Source organism: Styela clava, chromosome 12 (genome assembly GCF_964204865.1).
Source record: "Styela clava chromosome 12, kaStyClav1.hap1.2, whole genome shotgun sequence".
NCBI lineage: Eukaryota > Metazoa > Chordata > Ascidiacea > Stolidobranchia > Styelidae > Styela > Styela clava.
In genome coordinates, this window is record NC_135261.1 from 468,959 (window position 1) to 492,505 (window position 23,547).

The 23,547-nt window shown below is 36.9% G+C and overlaps 3 protein-coding genes across 6 annotated transcripts in view; 2 read left to right on the forward strand and 1 right to left on the reverse strand.

Moving 5' to 3' along the window:
- The first annotated feature begins 212 nt into the window (after positions 1-212).
- LOC120330238 (26S proteasome regulatory subunit 7) lies at positions 213-3,219 on the forward strand. The gene has a single exon (XM_039397114.2). It carries the CDS (start codon positions 283-285, stop codon positions 1,585-1,587), a length of 1,305 nt encoding a protein of 434 aa, XP_039253048.1. The 5' UTR covers positions 213-282; the 3' UTR covers positions 1,588-3,219.
- Positions 3,220-18,697, forward strand: LOC120330231 (dnaJ homolog subfamily C member 7-like). The gene is made up of 14 exons (XM_078118312.1): positions 3,220-3,502; positions 3,787-3,875; positions 5,005-5,129; positions 5,793-5,906; positions 10,337-10,411; positions 10,936-11,054; positions 11,728-11,881; positions 13,000-13,164; positions 13,719-13,810; positions 14,223-14,296; positions 15,256-15,402; positions 16,233-16,332; positions 16,971-17,101; positions 17,541-18,697. Exons 1-14 carry the CDS (start codon positions 3,423-3,425, stop codon positions 17,573-17,575), a joined length of 1,500 nt encoding a protein of 499 aa, XP_077974438.1. The 5' UTR covers positions 3,220-3,422; the 3' UTR covers positions 17,576-18,697.
- Positions 18,698-20,445: 1,748 nt separating this feature from the next.
- The window catches only part of LOC120329707 (uncharacterized), a 46,975-nt gene continuing 43,873 nt past the window's right edge, over positions 20,446-23,547 (reverse strand). For all 4 annotated transcript variants that reach the window (XM_078118542.1, XM_078118541.1, XM_078118540.1 and 1 more), the window contains one exon: positions 20,446-23,094. In XM_078118542.1, coding sequence (XP_077974668.1) covers positions 23,086-23,094 — 9 coding nt within the window. In that variant the 3' untranslated portion in view covers positions 20,446-23,085. The remainder of the gene's footprint in view (positions 23,095-23,547) is intronic.

Here is a 23,547-nt window from a genome sequence, read left to right on the forward strand (position 1 = left end):
TTGTAGTATTTTTCCCAATATTTCAGTATTTACATGTTGATATTTCTTCGGTGCTGGTTCATTTCAGTCCTTCTGCACCGCTGAAAAATGCAACTGCACCGGATGACTGCCAAACGTGTAGAGATGGTAAAATGATTCATTCACAGATTAAAAAAATTAATCAAATAGCGAATAATGTATAATAATAATTATATACCGGTAAGTCTGTATGTGTTTTTTCAATAACAGTTCAATTTTGCTAGTGTTATAATAATTTATAAAGTAAAGTAAATAACAATAAAAATGCCAGACTATTTGGGAGATGACCAACGCAGAGTCCGTGACGATGAAAATAAGGACGAGAAACCGATCCAAGCTCTGGATGAAGGAGATATCGCACTCCTGAAGACGTACGGACAGGGTCCGTATGCGAAGCAAATCAAACAAGTTGAAGATGACATCATAGCGATTACGAAACGTGTTAATGAGCTCACAGGAATTAAAGAATCGGATACTGGACTCGCCCCACCGGCTTTGTGGGATCTTGCCGCGGATAAACAAACGTTGCATAGTGAACAACCATTGCAAGTAGCCCGATGTACGAAAATTATTGATGCTGACACAGATAACGCCAAGTATATCATCAATGTGAAGCAATTTGCGAAGTTCGTCGTAGACCTTGGAGATCAAGTCGCTCCAACCGATATAGAAGAAGGCATGAGAGTGGGGGTAGATAGAAATAAATACCAAATTCATATCCCGTTACCCCCTAAAATAGACCCCACTGTTACCATGATGCAGGTTGAAGAAAAACCAGATGTAACATATTCGGATGTCGGAGGCTGCAAAGAGCAAATTCAGAAGTTACGTGAAGTAGTGGAAACTCCCTTGTTGCACCCTGAACGTTTCGTTACACTTGGAATAGATCCTCCAAAGGGGGTTCTTCTTTTTGGACCCCCAGGAACAGGGAAAACGCTCTGCGCGAGAGCAGTTGCTAATCGTACGGATGCCTGTTTTATTCGTGTTATTGGTTCCGAGTTGGTACAGAAGTATGTCGGGGAAGGAGCCAGAATGGTTCGTGAATTATTTGAAATGGCTCGTACTAAGAAAGCATGTTTAATTTTCTTTGATGAAATTGATGCCATAGGTGGCGCTAGATTCGACGACGGAGCTGGCGGGGATAATGAAGTTCAACGTACAATGTTGGAGCTCATCAACCAATTGGATGGATTTGACCCGCGTGGAAATATCAAGGTACTAATGGCAACGAATCGGCCTGACACTTTAGACCCAGCGCTGATGCGTCCAGGTAGAATGGACAGAAAAGTAGAATTTGGGTTGCCAGATCTTGAAGGCAGAACCCACATTTTTAAAATCCATGCACGGAGTATGAGTGTCGAGCGTGACATTCGATACGAGCTTTTGGCTCGTTTGTGCCCAAACAGCACTGGCGCTGAAATTCGCAGCGTTTGCACTGAGGCTGGAATGTACGCTATTCGTGCTCGAAGAAAAGTTGCAACGGAAAAAGATTTTCTGGAAGCTGTCAACAAAGTGATCAAGTCATACGCAAAGTTCAGCTCAACACCAAGATATATGACCTATAACTAACTGTGGAATTATGTTATATGGATTGTTGACTATATTGGAATTATACAAAAAAAATGTTTTCAAAAAATTCACATCAAATTGACGTTGGCAATAATATTAATGGATATAATTATAGAACTGAAAACTTACAATTTGCAAGTTATATTGACATTGTCCATTTAGGTTTTTTTAAAAAAAATTATTATTCCAGTCATATCAGGATAGTAATGTAAGGTTAATTAACTATCTAGGTCACAGGTATTTTTACCTTCTGGAAGTGTGATATTGCTGTTAACACTCTCTTAGTCTATCTATTTATGGCAATATCATTTGTTGCCTATGGGATGGGCTTGATTGTATTGTTGTGTAGGGCTGTATATGGAAATGTTTAGAACAGTGGTTCCCAAACTTTTATGGCTTGTGGCCTCTTCCCAGAGGATCATGGCCCCCTGTTTATTATTCCAGTGGTATTTGTAGTATTATTTTGATCCCAAATCTCGGTATGGTAAAACAGATGGAAAATGGGTTGTTTTCTAGTAGAAGAAAATGTAAAATCAGTTTTGAGTCTGGCAATGTGGCCCCCATCCAACTGCTCAGCCTGTCTGGTCAGAAAAAGTACCCTTTTAGTCTACTAGATATTGTCGTTATTATTCATTAATGTCAATATTATTCGTGGAATTGCAAGATTATGTTGGTATTGAGGGCTGTGTTTCATAAGTAGGAATGTTTGGATTCACATTTGTTACGTTTGGTTTGCTATTTTGGACAGTTATTTGAAATGAGCATGTTTTAGATTTGGCTGGTAATGTTAATATTATTTTCACATCAGTGATGATATTCTGCATCTGAACTATTGATGAATTTCTTACAAGGCCTGTGTAACAGTTTGATTTAGTGGATTTCTCTATTTCTCAAAGTTTGAAACAATATCCATCAAATTATTTCAATAAAAAGTTTGGATAGTTCAATTGAAAGTCAAAAATTTGTGTTTCCTTATTTCCTAAAAACATATTTTTCAAGTTTCATCTGTTTGGATTGAAGGCTGAAGCCCTCAATTTACTTTTAATGTTCCACTTGCGCCAAGTTTAACAACAGTGACATGCTAATATCTATAGGCCCTGGAATTTCATTTTCATTTCTGTTATTATTTGGTATTTAAAAGATGAAGGATCTTGTTTTTACTTCTTGCAATTTGTGCATTTATATCAGTGGTTCCCAAATCCGTGGGCTAATTACGGCCAGCATAACAATTTAACATGGCCCGCTGAACTTGAGTAAAATAGTTCCACACTTTACGTTTTTATCCTTTTGCGTTTTAAATATCGCAGTTTGAGCTTGTGTTTGTGTATATTTGTAATAATTCAATTATATTGGTATCTTGGTTGTACATACTGGTATTGGGATTACATAAATGTCTCACACTTGCTCTTTCCAGGCCCACAATATCCTTCCGCTTCTAATTTTGGCCTCCTGTCAATCAACTTTGGGAACAACCACTAATTTATATGTTTCATTTATGACAATCCTGGAAATTTTTCATTTTCTGTGCAAGACCTATTGGTGTATGAACTTGAGCACGGGCCATGTTAAATCAATATGTATTTGTATGAATCCATTTGGTCACCTATTTGATGCTTTGTTTTGTATTATTAGTGGCTGCTAGTGGGCCTTCGGCTGCTTGTACTCAGGTTGGATTAGGTAGAATATAAAGTGAAGTAGCTACTCCAAAAATCCTTCAAGGATACAGCCTACATTTGGAAATCGGATTCGAAAATTCTGGATAATCATTTAGAGCTAAATCAAAGCCAAACGTCTACCTTCCCAATAAAAAACTCTGGACACTTGAGGCAGCAGGGATGCCTTCAACGGACTCAAGTCAGCAGATACCAGCGTCATCTCAAACTCCGATGGATGTAGATCCAGAGATTGACATCAAGTAAGTTTTGGACAAAAAATGGCGGTTAAATTATATTACCTTGTGTGTGAATATTTTGGACAATAAATGTTCACCTCGTTGCTTAGCGATGACAGCACAATGACCGGGCATTGAAAGATCTACAGAAAACATCACATAAATATGTTCCATATTTAAAAATAGGCCCATTGTTTTGGAATAGATTTGGCCATCTGTGTTTATTGCTAATAATAATTTTCATTTTTTAAAGTACTTTACCCCCCTGCTTCTCTCCTTCTATAACTAAATTTTTAACTTTTATTTAGGGGTGCAGAAGTGAAGAAAGCTGAGGGAAATGAGTTTTACAAGAAAAAAAATTATCGAGAAGCCGTTAGACTTTATTCTGAGGCGATTGGTAAGATTTGTTTTAACAGTCTGCCCACTAGGGGTGCTCAAAATTTAGCTTAACGTAGAATTTTTAAAGTCGGTGGTTACCAACATTTTTCAATACATTCCTCCTTTTGCCTATATTGGATCTCTGGGACTCCCGAAGTATGCGAACCCAGATGGCGGACATCGGAATGTTATATGTGTACTAGGTTAGGGTTAGGCCATAATTTTAGGTATAAATACTACGGGAGGCTCTTGGCTAGTCTTCGAACTGATAATAGGACTAAAATAAGGAAAATTGGAAAAAAATTATCGCCTAACCCTAACCTGTTACCCATGTTACGTTCCGATGACCGCCATCTTGGTTCGCATACTTCGGGAGCACCGGATCTCTTTTATTCCTCTCTCACTATGCATTGGAGCCCTGTTTCCTTTATTTTATAAATTATTAATGCATCTCTAGTTAGTGATACGCACAACTCTCAATCTGACTTTTGTACAGTTTGAATGGTCTATAATGTGAACATATTTACCGGTTCATGACTTACAATAATACTAAATAACTATAATATTAGACCACAGAATTCATGGGTATATATCTGCAATTCCTCTCTCCTCATTGGTTTGAAGTTATTGATAATTGAAAAAAATGTCAAATGCTTGAAAAACCAAATTATTTTCGAAATCAGTATTTAGAATGTTACTATCCATAATTTTGGATGTATTTTAAGGAGGCCATTTCCACCCCCTTTTTTTCTCTAAACAAGCCAGAGACCATTGTTTACTGATTTTAAAACGACTGAAACCTTTCTCGTTTCGCATTGCCAGCCAAATGCTAACATGGCCATATTTTTCATTAAAGCCATTGTCAATTCTATTAATTTGAAATTTAAATTATAGTGTTACGATCATATTTTTAATGTGACTACTTTGCCACTACTTTACTGAGAAGTCACTGAAACTATCAGAGTCCTTCACGCTCAGTTCATCGCACCATGGGTGAGACAATGGGCACGGGGAACAAACCCATGGGTCTACCAAGATCTTTTACCTACAATGCCAAAATATCTAATTCCAATTCTTTGATCACTCTCGAGAATATTCAATCTAATCTGGACATTCCTGCTCACAATTCTCCATCTTGTTATTCTCAGATCTAAATCCAAAAAATGCTGCTTTCTACGGAAACAGATCAGCAGCCTATATGATGGATTCCAATTATAAAAGAGCTCTTGAAGATGCCCAGACCAGTGTCAGACTTGACCCACACTTTGCTAAGGTGAGATTGTTAGGACTTTTTTTGACATTTTTCTTCAATCTAGCAAAAACAGTGAAAAACCACTAAAAACGTACAGATCGCTTGCAAAAACGTTAAAAACAGTGAAAATCCACCAAAAATGTGCAGAAATCTTGCATAAATGGGGAAAACAGTGAAAATCCACCAAAAACCTTCCACGATATGTGCAACACGCACTTGCTTTTGTACGGTTTGAAGAATTTATGCGCTCATAAATATAACAATATTAATGAAACTAAACCAAATCGGCCAAAACCAAAAGTAAAATTTCATTTCTCAAAACAACAAAATTTTCTCACTTGAGAGCCGTCCCTCCCTGGTGGTGAATCGTTGATTCTCAAATTTATCCTGGTTGAGAGGAAATCTGTCAGGGTATGAATCATATGGAGAGCAAATCAATGTTTCCCAGTTACCAGTTCAGGTTGGGTATGTAAAATGTTGCAGTTAGATCAAGATACGTGAATCCGCAAATGTTCGGTGTTTCCAAATAACAAGTAACAATTTATAATTCATTGGGTAAATGTAGAACTCGGGACAATCATTGTATAAAAAAATATTCAAGTAATTTGTGTAATGACAAAACTTTTATAAGACAATTTATAGGTGCTTCATAAATAAGAACATACAATTTTCTTTCTTTCTTAGGGTTATCTTCGTGAAGGCAAATGTCATATTGCACTTGGCAATTCCAAAGCAGCTCTTCTCTCGTTACAAAAAGCCAAAGATCTCGATCCAAGTGCCGGAGCTATAATGCAAGAGGTGGGTTGCCCAGTCTGTCTTGTCCCTCTAATGCATGTTTTTTTGTATTGTGGATGCCACGGATGGTCAATTCCGAATATGAAATTGAGTATATTCTAATAAAGAAAGCAATGCTCGAATATATGGACATCAAGGCCAAAATAAAGTAGTACGGGAACGCAATCTCTCGGCTTCACCTGACCATGCGTACACGGAACCGCCATGGGGTGCACAATTTTTTATTTTGATGATGACATCGCACACAGAAAATGAATCCCATAGATCCTACAGAAATTTTTGTAATGAATGAAAGTAACAGACACTTGTGTAATACTGAAATATACAAACTTAATCACTTAAAATTTCAAAGCAATTGATCCAATACTCAGTGAGGAAAGCGATACTTTGCTTGTGCGCGTTATTTTATATTATGAATAGAATACCATACTCTGCATAGTGGGCATTTTTATTTTACCAGTAAGGAATTTGGTATTTGGTTGTATTACGGCACGGGTAAGCAAACTTAATCCTTTCCAATAGACAAAATTATATAATTACATTATTTGGTTGTATTAAGATGGGGGGTGTTTGGTTGTATTAAGATAGGATAGTATTTGGTTGTATTAAGATAGGAAGATATTTGGTTGTATTAAGATGGGAAAATATTTGGTTGTATTAAGATGACAGGTGTCTTTAGTTGAATTAAGATGGGAGGGTATTTGGTTGTATTAAGATGGCAGACGTCTTTGGTTGTATTAAGATGGGAGTGTGTTTGGTTGTATTAAGATGGCAGGTGTCTTTGGTTGTATTAAGATGGGAAAATATTTGGTTGTATTAAGAAGGCAGGTGTCTTTGATTGAATTAAGATGGGAGGGTTTTTGGTTGTATTAAGATGGCAGGTGTCTTTGGTTGTATTAAGATGGGAGGGTATTTGGTTGTATTAAGATGGCAGGTGTCTTTGGTTGTATTAAGATGGGAGGGTATTTGGTTGTATCAAGATGGGAAAGTATTGAGTTGTATTAAGATGGCAGGTGTCTTTGGTTGTATTAAGATGGGAGGGTATTTGGTTGTATTAAGATGGGAGGGTATTGGGTTGTATTAAGATGGCAGGTGTATTTGGTTGTATTAAGATGGGAGGGTATTTGGTTGTATTAAGATGGGAGGGTATTGCGTTGTATTAAGATGGCAGGTGTCTTTGGTTGTATTAAGATGGGTGGGTATTTGGTTGTATTAAGATGGGAGGGTATTGGGTTGTATTAAGATGGCAGCTGTCTTTGGTTGTATTAAGATAGGAGGGTGTTTGGTTGTATTAAGATGACAGGTGTCTTTGATTGAATTAAGATAGGATAGTATTTGGTTGTATTAAGATGGCAGGTGTCTTTGGTTGTATTAAGATGGGAGGGTGTTTGGTTGTATTAAGATGGCAGACGTCTTTGGTTGTATTAAGATGGGAGGGTGTTTGGTTGTATTAAGAAGGCAGGTGTCTTTGATTGAATTAAGATGGGAGGGTTTTTGGTTGTATTAAGATGGCAGGTGTCTTTGGTTGTATTAAGATGGGAGGGTGTTTGGTTGTATTAAGATGGCAGGTGTCTTTGGTTGTATTAAGATGGGAGGGTATTTGGTTGTATTAAGATGGGAAAGTATTGAGTTGTATTAAGATGGCAGGTGTCTTTGGTTGTATTAAGATGGGAGGGTATTTGGTTGTATTAAGATGGGAGGGTATTGGGTTGTATTAAGATGGCAGGTGTATTTGGTTGTATTAAGATGGGAGGGTATTTGGTTGTATTAAGATGGGAAAGTATTGCGTTGTATTAAGATGGCAGGTGTCTTTGGTTGTATTAAGATGGGTGGGTGTTTGGTTGTATTAAGATGGGTGGGTGTTTGGTTGTATTAAGATGGGAGGGTATTGGGTTGTATTAAGATGGCAGGTGTCTTTGGTTGTATTAAGATGGCAGGTGTCTTTGGTTGTATTAAGATAGGAGGGTATTTGGTTGTATTAAGATGACAGGTGTCTTTGATTGAATTAAGATGGGAGGGTATTTGGTTGTATTAAGATGGCAGGTGTCTTTGGTTGTATTAAGATGGGAGGGTATTTGGTTGTATTAAGAAGGGAGGGTATTGAGTTGTATTAAGATGGGAAGGTATTTGGTTGTGTTAAGATGGCAGGTGTCTTTGGTTGTCTTAAGATAGAAAGATGTTTGGTTGTATTTAGACGGCTTCGAGTTTGGAACTTAAGTTGTACGGAAGAGTTTCTTTCTGATTTGTGTTGTACTGCATGTGGTTAGCATGAAGAGTGAGGTTTTGTCAAATGCTTGAAAGACTTGCTCCTCCCAATATTGTGCCTAACTTAACGTTGCCTACTCCAGTACCAAGAATGGGAGAGTGCATTGCCGCCATCTAGCGAAGAAATTCTAGCCGAAATGAAAGAGTTGGCATCGGAAGGAATGGACAAAATAATGCAGGCTATAGGAAAAGAGATTGAGAGAGACTTCAGGTGAGAATGCAGCTTGGATCTGTTCCTCATTCAAAGCAAATATGCCCAACTTTGAATTTTTTTCACACCGTCACTATTGCTTGTGTCATAGGCAGAAATTTTCAGCATTTCATATTTAATAAAAACAATAATTTTTTTAAAATGTTCCAGTATACGTGAGATAGCTTGATAATATAATGAGGTATCTCATCTGGTTATTGTTAAATGTCTTATCTTGCTATCTACCCTTTATAACCTAATCTATCCTTCTTATCTCACATTACCTACCTTATCTATATATGCTATCTGATTCACATTGTTTATCCTGTGTATATCTAACACTTTTATTTCATCTATACTACATCTACATATATCACCCATAATACCTTATCTATCCACCTATCTCACACGGCAAAAAGGTTCTCAACTTGATATTCTTACAGAGAACGCTCAGAACGAGAAGCGCGAGGTAAACTGCCAATTGGTGAAGTTAAGAGTAGAAGTAAATGGATCAGATGCAGAGATGGAAAGTATAGGAGCTATGAGGAGATACAGAAGATAAAAGAGAGCATTGTTGCATGACCTGGGATCTGAGAGAGTGTTGATGTGTGACCTGCGAATATGAGAGAACATTGATGTGTGACATGTGAATATGAGAGGGCATTGATGCGTGACTTATGCGTATGAAATTAAATTGTTGCGTGACTTATGCGTATGAGATTACATTGATGCGTGCGTGACCTGTGTGAATGACAGAACATTGATGCATGACCCGTGAATATGACAGAACTTTGATGCTTAACTTGAGAATACGAGGGACCATTATTATTAATGTGTGACCTGAGTATATGAGAGAACATTCATAAAGGAATTAATGAATATTGGAGATTTGTCTGTGATTTCCACCTTATATCATGTTTTTACTATAAACTATAGAATATTCGAATTCAAATAAATTGCAAAACATAAATACTGGATACCAAAGTATTATTTGGATATCAATTTGCGATCAATGTACATCATATATATTGTTGAATTTGTTTCAAATATTTTAGTTGTTATTTTGTTATGCATGACTTCTTTATTTGTTGATACCACACTGTTATAAACAGAATTTTTGCTTATTTGACAAGCGAATAAAATCATAATGTTATAACTGGTTCTTCTTTCATGGTCTACTGTTAATTCACGGTTCAACTAAGCTTTGAGTCTGAAGTCGACTCAGTCACTAAGTTAAGACTCCTATTGTAGTGGTTTTCAACCTTCTGGTGGAGCAAAACCCCGATAAAACATTCCAAAGACTCGAGGAACACCTGAAGTGAATAAGTCTAAACCAAAAATAGAACCGGTGCTTCAGTGGTTCTCAAACTTTTTTTGCCCGCGGTGTAAACAAATTGGCACAATTGTAAAAAATTGAAGCTTCAAATAAGTTTATTCTGTACTCCCGTAGTATGTAAACCAAGATGGTGGACATAGGAACGAAGTTTGTGTACCAGGTTAGGGTTAGGCCATAATTTCAGGTACACATACTACGGGAGTCACTTGGCTAGTCCCTGAACTCGTAATAGAACTGAAATAAGGGAAATTGGAATAAAATTGTCCTAACTCTAACCTGGTACACATACTTTGGGAAACGCTGGGTTAGATTGTTGGTTCAAAAATATTACACGATATTGTGGGCGGTACTTTTCTATCTTTTGGTGAAGCGAAACCCAAATGAAACTTTACAGAGGATCTATCATGTTGTTTAATTGTCTTTTATTGTCTGAACTATGAATATATAAAAGCAAACCTAATACTGGTAAAATGAAATGGTATCTAAAAAGCATGGCAAGTTTAATGATAGTGGCAAACCTAGTGGGTATTGAATTATTTTTATGCAAATTTGCAGAACCCTGGATTGTACTGTCTTTGGTTGAAGCCCGCCATGCTAAAGTGAATTAAGTCTATTCATGTTTTCCTAATTTCTTTGTTCCAGGTTCAGAATGCCAGAATTTTAACTGAATATGAAAGAAAAGCCGATGAATGCTGGAATAAGAGGGATTTCAGACAGGTAAGTCGAGAACTTGTTTAACAAAATATGGGGACAATCTTAACTTATGATTGGGGTCCTTAATTCTGCGATTGGGGTCCTTAATTCTGCGATTGGAGACAGCCTTGAAGTTGTATTTTCACATTTTTATTCACAAGTCAGACTTGAACTGAAATTAAGGAGCAGAAGAACAGGCGAACTCTCGTAAGGCTATGTTGTCTTTCACTCTGATAGGGGCTCTGTAACATGTAATAGCAAATATGTGAGGTGCTACTATATTATTGAAGGACTCTAAAATCTTCCTGTGTATTGTACTCTAGGTGTGGTAGTGTGCACACAGTCTGTACATGAGGTATTCTGCCTGCGAGGCATAACTTTTAAGCCACCAGGCAATTGTATTTACTCTCTGAAAAATTGTAACTGACTTTTTACAAGTCTTTTTTAAAGTCTTTTTCTGACTTTTATGTGACCTGGGTCTAATTCAGAGAATATATTGCTAAAACCATTCGCCTAAATTGCCTGTTCTGATTTTTCTTTTTTCCAAGGTTGTATTTTGTATGGACCGAGCATCACACGTTGCAGTTGCCTGTATGCCCTATAAAATGAAGAAAGCTGAATGCCTGGCCTTGCTTGGAAGATACGATGAAGCCCAGAGCATTGCTATGTAAGTATGGTACTGGTATATTTTTGATCATATTTTCAAATTTCTGCAGCTTGAACTTTGAATATCAGCAAATATGCTATTCAAACTGTTCGAGTATTGTACAAAAGGAAACGCTTTCCCTAATTTGTTATAAGGAATGCCATGCCACACCCGCTTGCTTATGAGGTAAATAAACTCATTTTTGATCAAAGATAAAGTCCACCACTGAAATGCCAATAGCTCACTCAGAATTGAAAGTGACTTATCTCTGAGCAATGTAACAGGCAATCACCAAATTCACAGAGCAACCAAAACCAAATCAGAGTTTTGATGGGGCATTTCGCACGCTTACTCGTAAGTAAAGAAGATTCATAACAGATCAAAGTTACGGGCAATCACTGAAATGCCAATAGCTACAAAATTTATACAGAATTATCATAGGGCATTACACATACTTACCCGGAGAATTTTTTCATCCTACCCCGGGATGCACTTCAGGTATTGACGATACTCATCTCTGAGCAACGTTTTGGCCGAGAGCTGTGAAACTTATATAGCACTATGGTCGTGCAGTACACATTAGGAAATGCTGATCGTGATTGACTCTCAAATATTTAATTTCCAAACTATCAATTTTTTCCTAAATGGGGAGGTGATTAACATTTAGAATGAACTTTTTTTCTATTCCCCCCAGGGACGCACTCCAGATAGATGTCAACAACGCAGACGCAGTTTACGTTCGTGCTCTTTGCTTATATTACGACGACAACATTGACAAAGCCGTGAAGTTTTTCATTCAAGCTTTGAAGCTCTCACCTGACTTGGAGAAAGCAAGATTAACATTGAAGGTTTGTTTTGTATGTTTTTTCCAAGTTTTTTTTAAATCTCATCTACGAACAAGGCTTGGAACTGAATGTAATGAGCTACTATGTGCACAATTTGTTACTCCCGTAGTATGTGTACCAGGTTAGGCCATAATGATTTTCCGAGTTCGGGGACTGTCTGTGTTAGCCAAGTGAATACACAGGTTTCAGTCCCTTCACACAACTTGATGTAAAATAGGCAAGCAAAATTAGTTACCTTCATATTGATCCACATACCTCTGGAGCGCCCACAATTTTACTCCAAACGAGGCTCTAGACAAGTGGCCACTGAATTGAAGAAAGCTGACACAGCCTTATTTTTTCTCTGAACCTGGCTTCAAACAAGAATTTTTTTTTATATATAGTGTCAACATGTCCACACCTTACTCTGAACTCTGGATAAGCAGCCACTGATATGTAGTAGGTTGCTTTGCCCAAAGTTCACCTCACCAGCACCTCACTTTATAACAGTAGTTCTTAAACTTTTTAAGCCGCACCCTTTTTAGAACTCGTCAAGTCTCGCGCCCCACCTCAAGATAACTAGCTAACAATAAGCTACAAATGACAGATAGTAAAGAGAAAATGTGTTCTATTCAAATAACAGGTTGAAAATATTATGTGAATCTGACATCAATATACAAAATAAAGAAATGTGAATATTCAAAATAGAGCGGGCAAGATCAAATCTAACAACTATTTTTATTTTTGATATTCTTCTCTGCCCCTGAAAAAATTTACTACTTCCTTCCCCCTAGTGGGGCACCCCCCCCCCCCCAAGAGAACCACTGCTTTATATAGAGTATCACCATGTCCACACCCTGCTTGCTTGTCCCCCCTAACAAGCAGTCTGCAGTAACTTACTATCATGGCATTTTCACGCTGAACCATGCTCTGGATAAATTACCACTGCTGGCTGATTGTCCAATGAATGTATAGAGTTCCATTTTTTTTATGAGTTTGTGACCTTGAGCTGCGATTCAAGTTCATTGGGACTCAGTTGCCTTAATTCAATCTATGTTGAATCTCAGTATAGTCAAATAAAGACCATTGTGACCTTGGTTTGACCTTCAAAGTCAAATAATCAAGTTCTCTTTTTATTTTAGAAAGCCAAAGCTTTGGCGGCAAAGAAAGAAGAAGGCAATGAAGCGTATAAAAATGGAAGATTTAACGAAGCGTTGGAATTTTATGGGGAGGCGTTACTCATCGATGACAATAATATCAAAACCAACGCCAAGTTGAGATACAATCGAGCTTTGGTAGCTTCAAAGGTAAGTTAGGTCGTTTTTCCGTTTTGCTCTGATAGGATTTATTGCTATGTAGCCGAGGAGAGAATTTTCCCAATTCCAGCCTGAAAAAAAAAAATTTGGGATCCAACTTTCAACTCTGAGAAAAACTGATTTTGGTGTATGCAAGCCACTATAGGGAAGTAGTAAACAATTTTGACTTATTTTATCACCATTGAAAGTCTGAAATAAAGACGAAGTTTTGACATTTCAGTTTAAATATTACAACTCCACAGCTTGGGTCATCAAGAGGGCAAAAATAAACAACAATGTTATTTTCACACCACACCTGGGTTTTTTGAACATCAGGCACAAAAATTATAATAATCAAAGGATTTTCAACCTGCAATGCTGTCATGGTCTAAAACTAGGGGTCTAAACAGGGTTCATGTGAAGAATTTTAGGGGCCGCAAGAAGCACACTAATTTCACAAAAAGTAACATGTATATCTATTGTACTTTTATAGACTTTAGCCCTGGTTTGGTCTGAAACCTCAACCAGTGGAGAGTGTTATCTTTCATGACTAATTATTTTTTCAGCTCGGCAAGAACACTCAAGCCATAGCAGACTGCAATGTGGCCATAGAATTGGATGAAAGATATGTGAAAGCATATTTGAAGAGGGCCCAGTTGTAAGTATGCATTGTTCTGGTTTCCCTATTAGGGCAGTTGTTTTAAACCCTTTTTTCAAGTGATCTAAATTTTTAAAGTCGCCACCTCATACTTTATGAAACTTCTCATAAACCTAGCTACAATCGCCATAACTGAACAGCAAGATCCGAAAGAATTTTCAGATGACCCAACTTTGGGACGCGACCCATATGTTGGGAAACTCATTTTCCAAGGTCCCAACACTACACTGTGTATGGGGGAAATGGTTGGATGGTTTTTTGGACACTTGTGTCAGACGAATCGTTCAAGAGGTAAGTGGGCGGGGGGTATAGAAAGTCCCAATATGTGTTAGCGAAGTGATTCTCAAGCTTTTTATGATACAGACACCCCCTTATCATATCCATATGAATCCTATTCATTAACTCACTCCAGATGCACTGCTGAGGAACAGTTCGAAGAAGCCTTGAGAGATTACAAGAAAGTGTTTCAAATGGAAAAGACCAGAGGTGAGGAGACATCTTGTACATTGTATATTTGCAGATATAAACATTGTGTGTATTTTCTGTACAGTAGTGGCCCATAACTAGGGACAATTTTCGTTGTTTTTGTTGATTGCAGTTATCAATACCTAATAAGTCACTATCATTCTATATAGTTTCAGTAGCTCTTACCATTTTGAGTGAACGTGCAAGTAATGCACCACAATTAGCAGTTTTAATTTCTTTCGGCATTCCAGTGGTCATACTTAACTTTTCCCAGAGATGAGTCTTCTTTACTCCTGAATCAGTTTACGTAATGCATCACCATATATCTTTATATTTTCATTAACTTTAGCCATTTCTTTGGTTTGTCATAATTTAGCTCAGAGATGATTTCACTACTGGGTAGAACTGAGCAAAATATTTGAATAGCGAATCGAATACAACATACCTGATTCGAATGTGCATTTCAAATTTTGCATGTACAGGGTTATGCTAGAAAAGTAGAAAACTTGATGGTCACATGAGATCACGAATAAAATGCGCGCACACTCATTTTTTTTGTAGGTTATAGGTTAATACCTTCAAGATTCATATTTGATTTCTATATATGTTATTTCTATGTGTGTTTTATTTTTATATAGCACATGCCTTCGAAAATGTTTGTAAAAGTTTTTCCCTGTAAGAAAAATAGCTGTTTGACAAAGTTTCTATTTTTTTAGCGGCCAATAATAATATAAAGACCCCAGAATTCAATTCTTCCATTCACTGAGATACTTTCCCTATATAATGTTTTTACTTTGAGTTTTAATTTTTTGTCAGAACACAAACGTCATGTTGGTACACATACTACGGGAGTACCAAATATTCGAATAACGATTAGCGAATCGAATACAACACAACTGCCAATCATGTGTATATTGTATTTCTGTTAAGATCCCAGAATTCATTTCCTGTTTTTAATTTGAGTTTTGATTTTTTGTCAGAACACAAACGTCATGTTGATGAAGCTGAGAAACGATTGAAAATGAGTCAAAGGAAAGATTATTACAAGATACTTGGAGTCGGGAAAGACGCTTCAGAGTCAGAACTAAAGAAAGCATACAAGAAGCGGGCTTTACTGCATCATCCTGGTAAGTCTTCCATGGGTGTGAATAATTTGTAATACCCAACCTACACAATACATCAGCGCACAAAACCTGTCGCTTTTTATTTTGCGGAACACCAAGTAATTAAAAGGTGAAATTGTGTAACAGATTTACTTTGTGCATCAAATTGCAAAGCCGGCTTATCACAGCATCCATTGAAAAGGGAGTTTTCCAAAAAATTTAGTCGCAATTTCGATTCTTTGCCCACAGAACACTCTGAAGAAGCTCACTGCTGTTCCGCGGAACACAGTTTGAGAAACGCTGGCATACATGAATGTGATGTTTGATAGCCTTCCAGGCCTTGTTGGACTTCACTTTGTTGCCGTCACAATTTACACATCACAGATTCAAATCCCATGCTTACCTAGGATAAAATAAACTGAGTTGGCAATGTCGAACCTGAAGATTCTGATTCTTCCAAATAACAGTGGTTACTTTGCAGCCTTGTCCATAGCAAAATTCTTCAATTATCGTAGATCATCAGTTTCTGACTGGGGCAAAGGGCCCACCAAGACTACAGATAAGTCACAGTTCTTCCCAGTTCCATTGCTTGATAAGGTTATTTCACAGGGTGTTTTCACTTTGGTGAGCACGAATTATTTGGACATAAGGGGATTTGGATTTGAACAATCAAAATAACACTATAAATACCACTGGAATGATAAACAGCGGGCCACGAGTGCTAAAAGCCTTCTAAAGGGGGCCATGAGCCAGGAAAGGTTGGGGAAGCCACTGTTGTAGATGGTCATGATCTACATTATTCTGAGTATTTTCAATCTACTCACCTAACCTCTCACACTCGTATTATATTGTAGATCGTCACTCACATGATTCTGAGGAAGTTCAGAAGGAAGAAGAGAGGAAATTCAAAGAGTGCGGAGAGGCGTTCGCTGTTCTGAGTGATCCCAAGAAAAAGTGAGTGTTTTGTCATATAAGGTGCAAAAGGAATTATAGATAAGATATATTGTTTTGACCCTCACAGATGTATTAAGAAGTAAAAATACTTAACAATCACTGATTGAAAAACAACAAACCTGGTTGAGATATTTAGAGAACTGACTTCCTAACAAAATTGAAATTGTAAAGGGACTTTATGGACACCCTGTATGTTGGGGATCTAGATTCAAGGTAATTCGATGATTCCAAAGTAGGCAATATCAAAACTAATTTTATTCCTTCTCTTCTAGAGTCCGTATAGCTTATTATCTTGGATGAGAAATTTTTTGGCACCAATTTTATTAAAACTCATCTTACACAGTGGGTCCCTGAATCGAGAGATTTTTACCTATTACTGTATTCATTCACGTACTCCGGGGATAATTCATCCAGATTAGTGCTCAAAACGGGAGACATGTTTTAATAATTGTATTCTCTCTCCTCACAAAGATATTTGTATAACTTGTCCCTGGAACGAAAAAATTTTGCGTTAATAAATATTATTCTCTTCTTCCAGGGATTATGTTTTTTAGTTCTCTCTCTCTTCCATGGAATGTCTTCTAGTTCCGGGAACGAGACATTTCACATCGTTAATTTTGATCATTCTCTTATTCCAGGGATCGTTATGACAGAGGTGAAGATATTGACGGGCCATCAATGGGAGATTTTGATGCCTCGAACATTTTTCAGATGTTTTTCGGGGGAGGGGGACCCGGGGGTGGATTCCATTTTCCAGGTGGTGGGGGAGGTAAGTAAATTTTTTGCCTGAAAAACCAATACAGTGCATTTTGGCGGACTTCAAAAGTACATGCCTATTCTGTTAACTTCTGGATTGTGTGCACCAAGATGTCGCACAACCTGAGCATAGTATTTGTGTACCGGTTAGGATTCAGGTTGAGCGACATCTTGATGCACATACTTCTGGAGCACCAAAAAAATTAGTTTTTGAAAGCTGTCCATACTTGATGAGATGGACTCGCCCTTTCACTACAAACTTGGCTCAATACAGCAATATTTAGTTCATTCAATATCTGCATTATTTATACTCTATCAATGAATTTGAAGAGCCCAGGATTAGTTGATGATCCAAGTCGCAACAAGTCTTGGTGATGATACAAGAGGCGAATCGTTGGCCCAAGCCCCCCCTCATACTGTGTGATACCACCTCATTATCTTCTTTCTTTTAGGTGGACCAGGAGAATTCCATTTCCAATTCGGCTGAAAAAGCAACGTCCAGAATCGCATTTTATACATTTCCTCATTTTGTAAAACCTATTTCTATTTTTGCTGCATGACGCTTCCAAATTATTTTTTGTTTGAGGTTTACTGGAATGGCACGTGGAATTAAATTTGTTGTGAGAGTCAAAAGGAACGGGTTCTCTTCTGCATTAATGTGACACGCTTTACGTAATTCTAATACACAATTTTTCAAACGTCAAATATCAAATCAAATATAAGGCTAGTCATCAGCTGTTTTGCATGTTACCAATTTGTTACGGTCTTCTAACGTCCAAAACAACAAACTGAGTGTTCAACTTAAAAATATTTCATGCATATTCCTCTTTTGTTTGGTATATTTTTTAACCAATCTTTTGCCTCACAAGGTTTATTTTTTCAGATGTGTTTTGAGCCTACACTAAGACCCACTTTTGATTTGTTAAAACATAATTACCCCTTTTCAAGCGGAATTTCATGTGTTTTTTTCTTCTGACTTTTACTTTTAACCTATTTTTTTTATATCGAGCTCATGTGTGTAGCTTTTGCTTCATTTGTGCGTCCATCCTATACTGTAAGTTTATATACCTTCATGTCTGGAAGGTTACTTTATCTTGAGCAAAAATCCAAAACACCTTGAAATGAAGAATAAATAGCCTTCGTAAATATAAAAAACTGTCGTCTCTGCTTGTTACGTTTTTTTGGGAGATCCTGTTTCTAAACATATTGTAACTTTTGAAAATGCCAGCTAGGATCGAAAAGAAACCTCTCTCCAAAAATGATATTTTGAAACTTTACAGTTCGGTGTGCATGTCATATTTAGTTTTTGACTTTTGCTCATAGATGAGGTTTCTTCACTACTGAATGAGTGCACATAGTGCACCCCTGTCGCACTATGCGTCACCTTGTTTTTAGAACTATGAATAAAAAGCTTAGCAAAAGAAGTGAAAGTGTAAATATCTCATAGAATGGCCTTTAAGAAAGTTACTTGAAATAGGGAACAATAAATTAACTCTGTATTCAAGCTTTGCATGCAAAACCATCTGTGATAATTTCTTTGCCTGAATCGTGTTTCTGTCGCATTTTTAAAAAATGACATAATTGTAAATAAAGCGAATTTGAGAGTGAAGGATTCTTTGTTATATTTCATGTGTGTTAGTCAATTGGTTAGCAGTTCTTAAAATCATATTAAGCAGTTTATTGTACCGGTTGCATGGATTTGGATGGTGGAGGAGATCGTAACCAACCGATGGTTACAGGAACCATTTTGTAACAGCAAGGAGTCCAGCGGAGGTGTTACTTCATTATTTCAAGTCTTTTTTTGACAGTGGTTAATAGTTCTTTGAGCGATAAATTGGGATGGGCATTTCAAATCGAATGATAAATCATTCGGATCGGTTCAAACAAAAATTTTAAATTGCTGCTACTTGTTTTTTTATTTGTCCACTGAAGGTTGAATCCTCCATTTGTTTTCTTGAAGCCATATTATTACAATGCAATTCTGACATACGACACTCTTTTTTCCTAGCGAGTTATTGATGGTGAGTAATAGGTCAATATTGGTTGGTGGCAGTTCCAGAAATTGAGCAATTCAGTTGAATATGACAATAGTCCTATACGGTAATAGTCTCGATTGAATGGTGGAGGCATCCCAGGGTTACCACATTGTGGTGACTAAGTTTCTAGCGGAAGTCGTTTCGAGTCTGGTTTGAACAATGACAAATGGTTGTTCGTATGACCTTGTAAACTTAGTGTATTTGTCAAATGGGTCAAACTAATCCATAACCAAGAGCTGGTGTTTTGTGAATAATTGTTGTTAGCAAAATTGGTTGGTGGCAGTTCTCTCTTTCCAGAGAATGAGAAATTTATTCGAGTAAGAAAACGGTCAATTTATTGTCTCTTTTGGATGACTGAGAAAGTCCTTGGCGTCCCATGGTTGTTACATCAAGCACAATATGGTAACAAAGATTCTAGCAGAAGTCGAGCGATGACAAATGGTTATTTGTTCGAAGCCTTGATTTTGTAAACTTTGTGTATTTGTCGTCTTTACAAGGATAGACGGTCCAAAATTAAATATAGCTAATTTGTGGTGTGAATTTAGTCTCGCTCAAAAAAATTTGGCCGGCAGTTTATCACCCTACTACACATTAATATAAACGAAATCTCAATCTCTCAGGGCGTCAATACCTTGTATTACTGACACCATTTTAATAGGTGTATGCGATATCACATGCTTAACATGATCTCAATTGCATAAAAGTGGACCAATCATGGTGCCACTTTGGTATGAATCTAATCTCATAAATACATTCTAATAGTATTCAATTCCTAATCTTAACTACGATCAAATGAGATTACACAACTGTTGAGATCAAAAAGCACCGATTAATTTTTAAAAATTACATTTATTTGAAAGAGCAAGTTTTTTTTTTCAAAATGGATATTCCTGTAGTATTTGTAGCATGTTATGGTTATGCCGTAATTTTATTCTGATTTTCCTCATTTTAATTCTATTACGAGTTCGGGACTGTCTGTGTTAGCCGAGTGAATATACGCCCTGCCTATAGGCTTCAGTCCCTTCACACAACTTGAAGTAAAGTAGGTGAACAAAAATAGTTACCTTCATATTGGTCCACATACTTCTGGAGCGCCTCAAATTGAGCTATATACATTCACAACAATTGATGTTCCCTGTGAAATAACACAAATTATGACACGGTAGCGCAATGACTTGGCTTAAATCTGTGGTTATCAACCAGGTTTTCTCTCCCAAGGATGAATATGGTAATTCTAACATTTGATTGAACCACCTTATCGGCTCTTCTCTGAATAAATATAAAATACCTATCCCATTGTTAGGGTACTCAACACACAATACTGTACACTTCACGGTTTTAATTGAAATATCACAGAAATTACTGAATTGCAAAGCTACCCGGCATTAATAAACAGTATAAATGTGAAAGTGAAAAATTATTCAAACATGAAATTTTAGATGACATTAATTATCTACAGTAAGCAGAAGTCTTACAATCGTATGATGTTATCAAAACTTTTGTACTAAATAGTCTTGCTGCACACTAACACAAATATATTTCTGTAACATTTATTCTCCAGACAAGCCTTTTACAACAATTTTGTTTTCACAGGAATTGATATCTCCTCATTACTTGTAATACATCTTTAGCACGGTTCTTATGCCACGGTTCACGGTTGGAAACCTAGCTAAGTGGCATATAGAATACAGTTGTACACAGCCAGAAAAAACCCTAATTTCGAAAAATATGATGAAAAAGGAGGCTTGTTATATTAGTAAAAAAACAAAGCTACTAAGCAAATGATACATATATTACTGGATTTTTTATTCCAGCTCTTGGAATATGCTTGTCATTCAGGGAAGGGGGATACTCTTGAAAAAATCTCACCAGACTTGACTCATCGAGACGAACTAGAGGTCGTGATTCGTCATAAGGTCACCAGCTGTCTTTTTGGTGCTTCTTAAGTATGTGAACCAAGATGGCGAACACCGGAATGTAGTATGTGTACCAGGTTAAGTTATTCCAATTTTCCTTATTTTAATTTTATCATGAGTTCAGGAGACTAGCCAAGTGACTCCCATAGTATTTGTGCCTGAAATTATGGCCTAACCCTAATACACATACTACATTCCGGTGTCCGCCATCTTGGTTCAAATACTTCAGGAGTACTCAATTTTCAAGTCCAGCTCTTGGAATATGCTTGTCATCCAGGGAAGAGGGATACTCTTTGAAAAAATCTTACCAGACTTGACTCATCGAGAAGAACTAGAGGCCGTGGTTCGTCATAAGGTCACCAGCTGTCTTTTTGGTGCTTCTTAAGTATGTGAACCAAGATGGCGAACACCGGAATGTAGTATGTGTACCAGGTTAAGTTATTCCAATTTTCCTTATTTTAATTTTATCATGAGTTCAGGAGACTAGCCAAGTGACTCCCATAGTATTTGTGCCTGAAATTATGGCCTAACCCTAACCTGGTACACATACTACGTTCCGGTGTCCGCCATCTTGGTTCAAATACTTCAGGAGTACCCAATTTTTAAGTCCAGCTTTTGGAATATGCTTGTCATCCAATGAAGGGGGATGATACTCTTTGAAAAAATCTCACCAGACTTTGACTCACCTAGACTGGTGAACGAACTAGAGGCCGTGGTTCGTCATAAGATCAAGTTCACCAGCTTTCCTTTCCTCACGAATAACTATGGAAATCCTAACATATAATTAAGCCGTCTTATAGGTTTTCTGCTCCCGAGATAAAGATTAAATCTCATGAGGAGAATAAAGATATAATTATAAAATATACAGATGATTTTAATGATAAAATGGCACTTAAGAAAAAAAAGTTGAAGAAATAAACGATTTGTGCAAAGTTGAATATAAAAGTGCAAATATGGTGACAATATAATAAACCTAAGAGTTAATGAGTTCCCTGGCAGCATTATTTATTGTGCCTCGCCAGAGAAGTGGGAAGGGACGTTTTCACTTGCAATGAGAGCCATAAGCGATTAGTATAATGAAGCGCTCCAGAAGTGTGTGTACCAATATGGAGGCAACTAATTTTGTTCGCCTATTTCACATCAAGTTGTGTAAAGGGACTGAAACCTATGGGCAGAGGGTTATATTCACTTGGCTAAGACTACAGTCCCCGAACTCTTAATAGAACTAAAATACGGAATGAAATTATAGCCTTACCCTAACCTGGTACACACACAACAGGAGCAGATTAGCAAAATATTTTTAAATTTTGAATTTCTTTTAAAGATATACAATACAATTAAACAACTTCTCAAAATAATTTCTTTAAAAAATTAAAAATAAAGAATACAAATTTAAAAAATATCTTTCTGTACCGTTTAGGACTCAAAATTATTGTAAAAATGGTATTTAGATACAAAAAATGGTATTTATATTGGGTGTTTTTGGATATGGTGGGTATTTGGAAAATATGCAATTTGATAAGTATGGGAAAGCTTTATATCAAAATACTTCAGTAAGCCACATGCGAATATATACATTTAGACAGCTGGATTTCTACGATTAGAAACCAAAAGCTTTCTACTGATGGATGTAGCATTTGTGGGAAGGCAAATTGCAAAAGAGAAAGGTAATATGGATGCCTAACGTTTTTGTATGAATAGGCCATCTTATCGGCTTTCTTTTCTCAAGGAATAAATGCGACTAATTAATTGAAATAAATGTGACCAATTAATAAACCATCTTATCAAACTTCCTTTCCTACAGACTAAATATATGTGTGATTAAGCCAACTATCAGCTTGCTATCAAAAAATGTTATCCCATGAATATGCCGTCTTGGTAACATCCATTTCCCCCAGGATAAATGACCCCACCATGCTTAGCTTGCCCCATTCTACATTATCTTGTACCATGCACAATATTTAGACAAAATATATAAAATGTTGAAATTCATAGAAAAATAAATAAAAATTTCACAAATATATTTCAGCATCTTGTCTTTGTCTTCAGATGTCCTGAAAAAAAAATTTGTATAAATATAATTTTCTTCTTACCTGCATTGCACATTTTTTTGATGTGAAGAGCAGAGTTATGAAATCTGAGATATTCACAATCGATAAAATAGGGTGATATTTACATATTTATTCTGGGAAGAAGAAAGCCGATAAGACGACTTAATCATATGGCGAACCAAGGCCTCTTGTCAGGTCGCCAGTACATGTCGGGTGTGGGATTAGCCAGTTATTTGTTCCAGAAATGGTGGTGGAGAAAGCTGTGTCTATCAAGCGGGTTACAGCAATCCTCTCATAGAAAATGATCTGCTACGAGGTTCTAACCTACGCAAGGCGACAAAGATGCTGTGATCAGTGAATTCCTTCCTTCCTTGGCACGATGCACCATAGCACCAAGCATTGACTCCTGACTTTTAATTTAAAAAATATGACCCTTCTCCAAATATAAATTAAAAA

Coding starts and splice junctions, on each gene's coding strand:
- LOC120330238 (XM_039397114.2), top strand. CDS start 283: ATGCCAGACTATTTGGGAGATGACCAACGCAGAGTCCGTGACGATGAA.
- LOC120330231 (XM_078118312.1), top strand. CDS start 3,423: ATGCCTTCAACGGACTCAAGTCAGCAGATACCAGCGTCATCTCAAACT. Junction 13,811..14,222: donor TATTTGAAGAGGGCCCAGTT/GTAAGTATGCAT, acceptor AACTCACTCCAG/ATGCACTGCTGAGGAACAGT. Junction 15,403..16,232: donor GGCTTTACTGCATCATCCTG/GTAAGTCTTCCA, acceptor ATTATATTGTAG/ATCGTCACTCACATGATTCT.